Genomic DNA, 11,419 nt, shown 5'->3' with positions numbered 1-11,419 from the left:
GGTTCGGTTGCTATTTAAAATCGAGAAAATCGGCTGACAAATGGCTGAGTTATAAGCAAAAAACCACGACTACCTCAATTTTGTTTACCTAATTTTGTTTCATCCATATCAGGTTCACTAAGTCATTAATATACATAATATGGATATCATGTAATAGATATTTTAAAGACCTTTCCAACGACATATATAACGCAAAAAAATTCGGACCTACAGTGGGTCAAAAAATATTTTTTAAGCCGATTTTTTTTTTTCATAAAAATTTTTTTTTTTTTTTTAAAAACAATTTACAAATTATTACAATCATAAATTATACTTTAAAAAAGGTTATATAAAATTCGTCATAGCCAAAAATAGCTCTCTTATTTGTTTAACATGGCGACCTTATTTTTTCTATGGTTCACAGGAAAAAAAACATACAAAATATTCGATTACAAAATATAAAACAAGAGTATAAAAACTGTTATCGTACACTTGACTTCATTCAATTTAATTTAAAAATGTGAACAGAAAAAAAATTTAAAAATTGCAAAAAAAATATTATTTAAAAAGCTGTTTGCTTAAGCTAGAATAAAAATAAAGGATAACTTAATAAAGCTGTTAAAAATTTATTTTAAAAATTAAATTTGTTAACACTGAAACCATTAAAAAAATTAAATAAAATAATGAATTTAAAATGTTATATTTTTCTTACTTTTCCTTCCCAACTAAACATAAAAATCTTTTAGCAATTAATTTCCATTTGATTGGTTACAAATCGTTTTTTTTTTTTGTTTAACAATTAGTTTTTATTTCTATTTCTAATAACACACAATAACTCTTAGAAACTTTTATTGCCAGATTATATAATTTTGTGGCAAGTAAAATCGATTTTAAATAATTGTTGCTATTGCATGCCAAATGCCATAAAAATAAAATAATAAAATTAATTTCTACAATTGTATGTGCTGTGCTATAATTTAACAAATTTAAACATAATTTATTTGCCATAAATTATTATGCAGTAATAAATTTAAGCAAATTACTCACACAATCACCTTTATATAGAGAGCAACGGAAAATAAGAAATAAATGCTATTAGGGGAAACAATTAAAAACAAAAAAAATTAATAAATCAAATTCAGTTTAAGGTTAAGTTCTATTTGTTCTATTTCACGTTTTAGTTTAGCTTCAAGTTTAGGTTCTAGTTTAAGTTCTAGTTCAGGTTCTAGTCCAGGTTCTAGTTTAGGTTCTAGTTCAATTCCTACTTTAGGTTCTAGGTCAGGTTCTAATTTAGGTTTTTTTTAAGGTTCTAGTTCAGTTCCTCCTTTAGGAGCTAGTTCAGGTTCTAGTTCAGTTCCTACTTAAGTTCTAGGTTAGGTTCTAGTTCAGGTTCTAGTTTAGGTTCTAGTTTAGGTTCTAGTTCAGTTCCTACTTTGGGTTCTAGTTCAGGTTCTAGTTCAGATTCTAGTTCAGGTTATAATTCAGTTCCTAATTTATGTTCTAATTTAGGTTCTAGTTCAGGTTCTAGTTCAGTTCCTACTTTAGGTTCTAGGTCAGGTTCTAATTTAGGTTTTTTTTAAGGTTCTAGTTCAGTTCCTCCTTTAGGAGCTAGTTCAGGTTCTAGTTCAGTTCCTACTTAAGTTCTAGGTTAGGTTCTAGTTCAGGTTCTAGTTTAGGTTCTAGTTTAGGTTCTAGTTCAGTTCCTACTTTGGGTTCTAGTTCAGGTTCTAGTTCAGATTCTAGTTCAGGTTATAATTCAGTTCCTAATTTATGTTCTAATTTAGGTTCTAGTTCAGGTTCTAGTTCAGTTCCTACTTTAGGTTCTAGTTCAGGTTCTAGTACAGGTTGGAGTTCAGGTTCTAGTTCAGTTCCTACTTTAGGTTCTAGTTCAGGCTTTAGTTCAGTTCCTACTTTAGGTTCTAGTTCAGTTCCTACTTTAGGTTCTAGTTCAGGCTTTAGTTCAGGTTCTAGTTTAGGTTCTAGTTCAGTTCCTACTTTAGATTCTAGTTGAGGTTCTAGTTCAGTTCCTACTTTAGGTTCTAGTTCTGTTCTAGTTGTGTTCTAGTTCTAGTTCAGTTCTAGTTCTAGTTCAGTTCTAGTTCAGTTCTAGTTCTGTTCTAGTTCTGTTCTAGTTCTGTTCTAGTTCTGTTGTAGTTCTGTTCTAGTTCTGTTGTAGTTCTGTTGTAGTTCTGTTGTAGTTCTGTTGTAGTTCTGTTCTAGTTCTGTTGTAGTTCTGTTGTAGTTCTGTTGTAGTTCTGTTGTAGTTCTGTTGTAGTTCTGTTGTAGTTCTGTTCTAGTTCTGTTCTAGTTCTGTTCTAGTTCTGTTCTAGTTCTGTTCCAGTTCTGTTCTAGTTCTGTTCTAGTTCTGTTCTAGTTCTGTTCTAGTTCTGTTCTAGTTCTGTTCTAGTTCTGTTCTAGTTCTGTTCTAGTTCTGTTCTAGTTCTGTTCTAGTTCTGTTCTAGTTCTGTTCTAGTTCTGTTCTAGTTCTGTTCTAGTTCTGTTCTAGTTCTGTTCTAGTTCTGTTCTAGTTCTGTTCTAGTTCTGTTCTAGTTCTGTTCTAGTTCTGTTCTAGTTCTGTTCTAGTTCTGTTCTAGTTCTGTTCTAGTTCTGTTCTAGTTCTGTTCTAGTTCTGTTCTAGTTCTGTTCTAGTTCTGTTCTAGTTCTGTTCTAGTTCTGTTCTAGTTCTGTTCTAGTTCTGTTCTAGTTCTGTTCTAGTTCTGTTCTAGTTCTGTTCTAGTTCTGTTCTAGTTCTGTTCTAGTTCTGTTCTAGTTCTGTTCTAGTTCTGTTCTAGTTCTGTTCTAATTCTGTTCTAGTTCTGTTCTAGTTCTGTTCTAGTTCTGTTCTAGTTCTGTTCTAGTTCTGTTCTAGTTCTGTTGTAGTTCTGTTGTAGTTCTGTTCTAGTTCTGTTCTAGTTCTGTTCTAGTTCTGTTGTAGTTCTGTTGTAGTTCTGTTGTAGTTCTGTTCTAGTTCTGTTCTAGTTCTGTTCTAGTTCTGTTCTAGTTCTGTTCTTGTTCTGTTCTAGTTCTGTTCTAGTTCTGTTCTAGTTCTGTTCTAGTTCTGTTCTAGTTCTGTTCTAGTTCTGTTGTAGTTCTGTTCTAGTTCTGTTGTAGTTCTGTTGTAGTTCTGTTGTAGTTCTGTTGTAGTTCTGTTCTAGTTCTGTTCTAGTTCTGTTCTAGTTCTGTTCTGTTCTAGTTCTGTTCTAGTTCTGTTCTAGTTCTGTTCTAGTTCTGTTCTAGTTCTGTTCTAGTTCTGTTCTAGTTCTGTTCTAGTTCTGTTCTAGTTCTGTTCTAGTTCTGTTCTAGTTCTGTTCTAGTTCTGTTCTAGTTCTGTTCTAGTTCTGTTCTAGTTCTGTTCTAGTTCTGTTCTAGTTCTGTTCTAGTTCTGTTCTAGTTCTGTTCTAGTTCTGTTCTAGTTCTGTTCTAGTTCTGTTCTAGTTCTGTTCTAGTTCTGTTCTAGTTCTGTTCTAGTTCTGTTCTAGTTCTGTTCTAGTTCTGTTCTAGTTCTGTTCTAGTTCTGTTCTAGTTCTGTTCTAGTTCTGTTCTAGTTCTGTTCTAGTTCTGTTCTAGTTCTGTTCTAATTCTGTTCTAGAATTCAAATGAGTCTCTACCGTGAGTTTAGTATTTGCAATTCCGGATATTTCTTGAGCTTTTATTTCAATTAATTTGCTAATGACTTTTTTATTTCACTCAACGTTTATACATTCAGTATGTATTGTCTAAGGTCATGCCTGAAATACTCTTTGTTTAAACAGTTTTTTTTAGCAAAATATTTATTAAACACTTGAGCTAAACAAGCTATAAAAATAAAAACGTGAGTAACCAATCTGGCTGCAGCTTCAAGTACCATGTTTAAACACTTGAGTGGTTTGTGATTTTTATCTAACGCTTTAGACTATTGATGATTTGAATGATTGATGGTTAATAATTGAACATAAGAATAAAAAAATAACAAAAATATAAGTTTATATGATTAACAAGAAATGATTAAACACAAATTACTAACATTGCTTTCAATTTTACTTCAAAACTTTTAGATAGAAATGCACTTTGCTGTTGTTGTTTGCACAATTATGAAATAATCATACAAAATAATTATAAATAAAAAGACCTTTCAGAAAACAATACAAAAGCCACCAAAATCTTAATGATTTCTTGAAAGCAAATTCATATTTCATATTCATGAACAATTTAGTTATAAAGTGATGTGTGCCAGAGCAACATGCTAATTAAAGTGAGAGATAATTTTGTTAAAAATAAATGTTTACATATAAAAAAAAGTTATTTAATACGTAATTGCAATCTTTTAGATTTTTTTAATTTTTCTACTAAATTTGTACAAAGTGTACGGCCAAAGTGATCGAATTGAATTAAATTTACCACAACTGCGAACAGAAAATGAGCAATTATTTAAAGGGGACAATAAAGAGTATCGTGTGAGGTAATTTATTTTTAAAAAACTAATGAAAATATAACAAAACTAAAGCCTAAACTGTTCATTTCAGCCTCTCCATACCCAACAGTCAACGCACCGAACTAATCACCCTAGATCCCTTGGGTGGCCATCCTATAGTAAAAGGCTCAATTAATACCTATTACCCCGATACATCTACCAATCTAATAGTCAATTATGTGGCGGATCAAAATGGCTATCGAGCTTCTTTCAAAATAACACAAACTCTGCCTGCAAGTTCCATTTCATTTGACACTCGTTTATCCAGCAGTGATTTAAAATCTTTAGCTGGTTAACTATCAAGTTTAACTAATCTCTGTTTAAGTTTTAGTTCCACATAAATAACTGTAATCTTAACATTATTTTTCTTAAGTATTTTTAAGTTATTTTTTTTTGTTTTTGTCTCACATTTTTTTGTGTGAACAAATATACAAATTATAAATTGCAAAAGTTTATGGATTTTTATTGTTTTAACTTTCTTTTTATACTTGTTATACTTGTATTATTGTCATTATTATTATTCTATACTTGTTCCATTTTATAACCATTTAAATGCACAACAATTGTGTGGTGGCTTTTTATTTAGCAAAACTGACTGGCAAATTCTCTTGCCATGTTCTTGCTTAACAGTTCTTAAGAGTTTTGTTGTCTCATTTTAAGTTTATAGAAAAGTTTTGTTTTTGTATCGCAAAAAACAAACAAGTTTTAACTGGTGTATTATTAGAAACATGCTAAATAAGTAACAAAATTATTTAAAAGTGATAGTAGAAGACACCGATTATACGCTATATAAACATAATTATAATAGAACTAAAACAGAAATAGAACTGAAATAGAAGAGAACAAAACAAAACCGGAACTACAACCTGAACTTGAACTGAACTAGAACCTGAACTAGAACCTGAACTAGAACTAAAACTAAAACTAGAACTAGAACTAGAACTAGAACTAGAACTGAACTGAACTGAACTGAACAGAACTAGAACAGAACTAGAACAGAACTAGAACAGAACTAGAACAGAACTAGAACAGAACTAGAACAGAACTAGAACAGAACTAGAACAGAACTAGAACAGAACTAGAACAGAACTAGAACAGAACTAGAACAGAACTAGAACAGAACTAGAACAGAACTAGAACAGAACTAGAACAGAACTAGAACAGAACTAGAACAGAACTAGAACAGAACTAGAACAGAACTAGAACAGAACTAGAACAGAACTAGAACAGAACTAGAACAGAACTAGAACAGAACTAGAACAGAACTAGAACAGAACTAGAACAGAACTAGAACAGAACTAGAACAGAACTAGAACAGAACTAGAACAGAACTAGAACAGAACTAGAACAGAACTAGAACAGAACTAGAACAGAACTAGAACAGAACTAGAACAGAACTAGAACAGAACTAGAACAGAACTAGAACAGAACTAGAACAGAACTAGAACAGAACTAGAACAGAACTAGAACAGAACTAGAACAGAACTAGAACTGAACTAGAACTGAACTAGAACTGAACTAGAACTGAACTAGAACTGAACTAGAACTGAACTTGAACTAGAACTGAACTAGAACTGAACTAGAACTGAACTAGAACTGAACTAGAACTGAACTAGAACTGAACTAGAACTGAACTAGAACAGAACTAGAACAGAACTAGAACAGAACTAGAACAGAACTAGAACAGAACTAGAACAGAACTAGAACAGAACTAGAACAGAACTAGAACAGAACTAGAACAGAACTAGAACAGAACTAGAACAGAACTAGAACAGAACTAGAACAGAACTAGAACAGAACTAGAACAGAACTAGAACAGAACTAGAACAGAACTAGAACAGAACTAGAACAGAACTAGAACAGAACTAGAACAGAACTAGAACAGAACTAGAACAGAACTAGAACAGAACTAGAACAGAACTAGAACAGAACTAGAACAGAACTAGAACAGATCTAGAACAGAACTAGAACAGAACTAGAACAGAACTAGAACAGAACTAGAACAGAACTAGAACAGAACTAGAACAGAACTAGAACAGAACTAGAACAGAACTAGAACAGAACTAGAACAGAACTAGAACAGAACTAGAACTGAACTAGAACTGAACTAGAACTGAACTAGAACTGAACTGGAACTGAACTGGAACTGAACTGGAACTGAAACCTGAACTAGAACCTGAACTAGCACCTGAACTTGAACCTGAAATAGAAGCTGAACTCGAACCTGAACTGGAATGAAACTACAACCTGAACTAGATACTGAACTGTAACTGAACTAGAACAAGAACTAAAACCTGAATTAGAACCTGAACTGAAACTGAACCACAACCTGCAATAGAAACGGCACTAGAACCTGAAGTAGAACTTGAATTAGAACCTCAACCAGAACCTGAACTAAAACTTGATCTAGAACCTGAATTAGAACCTGAACTACAACCTGAAATAGAACATGAACTTGAACCTCAACTACAAGCTGAACTCGAACCTTAACTGGAAGGTAACTAGAACCTGAACTAGAAACTGAACTGGAACTGAACTAGAACTAGAACCTGAATTAGAACCTGAACTAGAAACTGAACATGGACCTGAACTAAATCTTCAACTAGAACCGGAACTAGATCTAGAACTTGAACTGGAACTTGAACTAGAACCTGAACTAGAACTTGTTGTGAAACCTTAACTGGATTCTGAACTGGAACCTGAAATAGAACTGAACTAGAACTGAACTAGAACTGAACTAGAACTGAACTAGAACTGAACTAGAACTGAACTAGAACTGAACTAGAACTGAACTAGAACTGAACTAGAACTGAACTAGAACTGAACTAGAACTGAACTAGAACTGAACTAGAACTGAACTAGAACTGTACTAGAACTGAACTAGAACTGAACTAGAACTGAACTAGAACTGAACTAGAACTGAACTAGAACTGTACTAGAACTGAACTAGAACTGAACTAGAACTGAACTAGAACTGAACTAGAACTGAACTAGAACTGAACTAGAACTGAACTAGAACTGAACTAGAACTGAACTAGAACTGAACTAGAACTGAACTAGAACTGAACTAGAACTGAACTAGAACTGAACTAGAACTGAACTAGAACTGAACTAGAACTGAACTAGAACTGAACTAGAACTGAACTAGAACTGAACTAGAACTGAACTAGAACTGAACTAGAACTGAACTAGAACTGAACTAGAACTGAACTAGAACTGAACTAGAACTGAACTAGAACTGAACTAGAACTGAACTAGAACTGAACTAGAACTGAACTAGAACTGAACTAGAACTGAACTAGAACTGAACTAGAACTGAACTAGAACTGAACTGAACTAGAACTGAACTAGAACTGAACTAGAACTGAACTAGAACTGAACTAGAACTGAACTAGAACTGAACTAGAACTGAACTAGAACTGAACTAGAACTGAACTAGAACTGAACTAGAACTGAACTGGAACTGAACTAGAACTGAACTAGAACCAGAACTACAACCGGAACAACAACCGTAACTACAACCAGAAAACCAGAAGTTGAACTTGAATAAGAACCTGAACTAGAACTACATCCTGTACTATAATCTCAACTGGAACCTGAACTAGAACCGGATCCAGAACAGGAAGAAAACCAGAATTAGAACCTGAATTAGAACCTGAACTAGAACCTAAACTTGATCCTGAACTAGACCCTGAACAGAACCTGAACTAGAACCTGAACTATAACCGGAACTAGAATCTGAACTAGAACCTGAACTACAGCCGGAACTGCAACCTGAACTAGAACCTAAACTAGAACCTGAACTAGCACATGAACTTGAACCTCAACTACAAACTGAACTCGAACCTTAACTGGAATTAACTAGGAATTGAACTAGAAACATAACTGGAACTGAACTGAAACCAGAACTAGAACCTGAATTAGAACCTGAATTAGAACCTGAATTAGAACCTGAACTAGAAACTGAACAAGCACCTGAACTAGTACTTCAACTAGAACCCGAACTAGATCTCGAACTTGAACTGGAACTTGAACTATAACCTGAACTAGATCATGAACTGGAACCTGAAATTGGGCCTAAGCTAGAACCTGAAGTACAACCTGAACTAGAACCTGATCTGGAACCTGAACCAGAACTAGAACTGTATTATAATTAAACTAGAACAGGAACTAGAACCTAAACTAGAACTAAAACAAGTAAGAGAGCTATATTCGGCTGTGCCGAATCTTATATTCCTTTCACGCCATTATATTTTAAAATACAAATCTATATATATATATTAAAATGAAATGGTCCATGTATGTAATGGCATCACGTGAGAACGGCTGGAGAGATTTTGCTGATTTTTTTATTCGATTCGAAATCGAATAAAAGAAAAGAAAAATACTTAAAAAATTCGGTGTAAAACTCGGAAATTTTTTTATTGTGAGTCCTGTCAACTGTAATAAAAAAGCTCCCTAAATTATGCAGTACAAATTTAGATATTTTATTAGCAAATAAATAAGAACAGGCAGGTGTATGTGGGTTGGAGAAACTTGAAGAACTAACATTAGTTCTTGAAGAACTAACATTGAAGCTGGGGCGGTCAACTAGTTTTAAATATTTTTAGGTAAACAAAATTTACCAAAATTTTTTTTGTCAAATTGTTTTTTAATTTGTTTTCAAAAAAAAATTATTTTTTTTAATTTATTAGTGAAAGAAAATTTATGAATTTTTTTTTTTTTTTTTTGAAAAATTTTTTTTTTGCCGATTTTGACCCATTACTAGGTCCAACTTTCTATAGACTTATATACATCGTTGCAATGGACTTTGAAATATCTATCATTAGATATCCATATTGTCTATATTAATGACTTAGTAATCCAGATATACAGTGAGCCTAAAAAGTGAATATACACCAAAAATTATTTGATTTTTTTTAAGATTATAAAAATCCTAATATTTATCTATAGATTAAAATTTAAAAGTTTCGGTTTGTTGGAGAATGGTCTGCATAATAGATTCGGTTGTGAAAAACAAAGGTTAAAATCGAGGTTGTCCCGATTTTTTCCTTATATCTCATCAATTTGTGGGCCGATTTTAAATAGCATTCGATCCTAAAGAACAGACATGGCTATATGAACTTCGGTATCTATAACGATCCAGACCATATATATACTTTGTGGGGTTGCAAATGAAAAATATAGAAATTACAAACGGACTGACAAACATGCCACTCATGATGAAGGATATAACTGATTTAGAATTCAACGAATGCAGCAGTGTAATTGTTATCAGTTTGTAGGGTACTATTTGTGACAAACATGTTCAAAAGCTTAAACTATAAATTGCATTCGTGGTTAAAAGTACATGACTATATTAAGAACAAACTTTGTTAATGTTGTTTAAAATTAAAAAAAGAATCAAGGTTTTAAGGTTGTTGTGTACAAACATATATTGTCATTTAAAAATAATTAAATTTTACAGAAATTTTGAATATTTGTTAGGAGTTGCTGCATTTATCTACCATTAACAATCGAAAAATTTGAAACGCAAATATATAAGATGTGTGAAAGTATTCAAGATCCACAATAGAGTCATTATGAAACAAGAACAGAATTATGTTAGACATAATTATGTCTGAAATAATTATGTCAGACATAATAATGTCAGACATAATAATGTCAGACATAATAATGTCAGACATAATAATGTCAGGCTCTCTCTTAGCAGACAACAACATATTTCTTTCAGAAATCGTCGACTCCATATATTCTCTTTACAAATTTTTCTATTATTATTTTATAATTTCATCTCAACAATGGAAACTTTCATGTTAGCCAGCTTTTTGGTTTAAAAAACAATTTTGCTGTTTTGTTGCAAATCTACATTAACTATTTTTTAAACAAAAATACACACTTTGTTTATATTAAGCAAATGACAAACAAACAAACTGAAAACAGAAAACTAAAATTATTTTCTCAAAACTAACTACGGAACATTTTTGCATTGTATTTACTGAATGAAATTATGAAAAATTATACAAGTTTTGTTGTATTAAACACCACATACCGCAGTGGTTGTAAATAGTTATTTTTTTTTTCGCCTGTAGTTTAGTGTCCTTGCACCAAAGCCGCAATAGTAGAGATTTGTTGCATATTAAAAACAGTACAACATTTGTATCCCCTCTCTCTCTCTGTCTCTCTCTGACTAATCCTCAGAGACAAAAATAGTGTAATGTTTGTGAATTTTACTTGAATTTGCAGTGAGTGTCCTTTGTATATTTAACATTTGGGGGATTCAGTTGCCATTGCATTTTAGGTTGTCACTCTAGTTCTTTTGTACAAAAAATGTCGTGTGTGTTTCCAAGCCCATCAACAAAAAAACAGGGTGTTATAAACCGCAATATACCTACCAATGAGAACATGAATTTGGGTGTTTTTTTGCCACACTTTTCACAACCCAGCAGTTCTGCAATGACTGCTAAACAAGTCAATGTATCGCTTTTAGACAGTAATTTACACTAATGTCTAATTACTTAGCTAAATACAATTTATGTATTTTTGGATAATTTTACAGGAATGTGCTCTTTATTGCAACCATTGTAAAGTCAATTGGTTACTTTATACATCCCAGGTAATGTAGTGTGAAGTCAATTGTCTCATTAGTGTCTCTCAGTAATCTAGGGTGTAGTCAGATTAAATGCTCGCTTCAAACGAATCAGATGCGTTCGATTGAGGTTCTCTATGATGGCCTAGTAAGATTTCAGCAGCTCATAATAAATAGGCTCCCAATAAATCCAGAAAATTACCTTCGTGTCCTTAATATTTGGCTTTGTTATCAATTCGATTTATTGACCGGTCATAATGCATCAATTTTTAATCGCAATTAATGATTCGGTATAACAATGATTTCCATTTATAGCGTTTAAACTATATTTCAGCCATGCAAAATAGTCTTTCAAGGTCATTCGGCTTCAATTCGTATGGCAGTCAAATGCAGCTTGAGTA

The 11,419-nt window shown here is 32.5% G+C and overlaps 1 protein-coding gene across 1 annotated transcript; it reads left to right on the top strand.

Annotated features, from left to right (window-relative positions):
• Positions 1-4,198: 4,198 nt before the first annotated feature.
• LOC135958698 (uncharacterized) lies at positions 4,199-4,725 on the top strand. The gene is made up of 3 exons (XM_065509588.1): positions 4,199-4,210; positions 4,287-4,417; positions 4,482-4,725. The coding sequence occupies exons 1-3, from the start codon at positions 4,199-4,201 to the stop codon at positions 4,723-4,725; spliced, it is 387 nt and encodes a 128-aa protein (XP_065365660.1).
• Positions 4,726-11,419: the final 6,694 nt, after the last annotated feature.

The sequence above is a fragment of the Calliphora vicina genome, chromosome 4, assembly GCF_958450345.1.
Source record: "Calliphora vicina chromosome 4, idCalVici1.1, whole genome shotgun sequence".
In the NCBI taxonomy this organism is placed as follows: domain Eukaryota; kingdom Metazoa; phylum Arthropoda; class Insecta; order Diptera; family Calliphoridae; genus Calliphora; species Calliphora vicina.
This window is presented reverse-complemented; position numbering and strand designations above follow the sequence as displayed.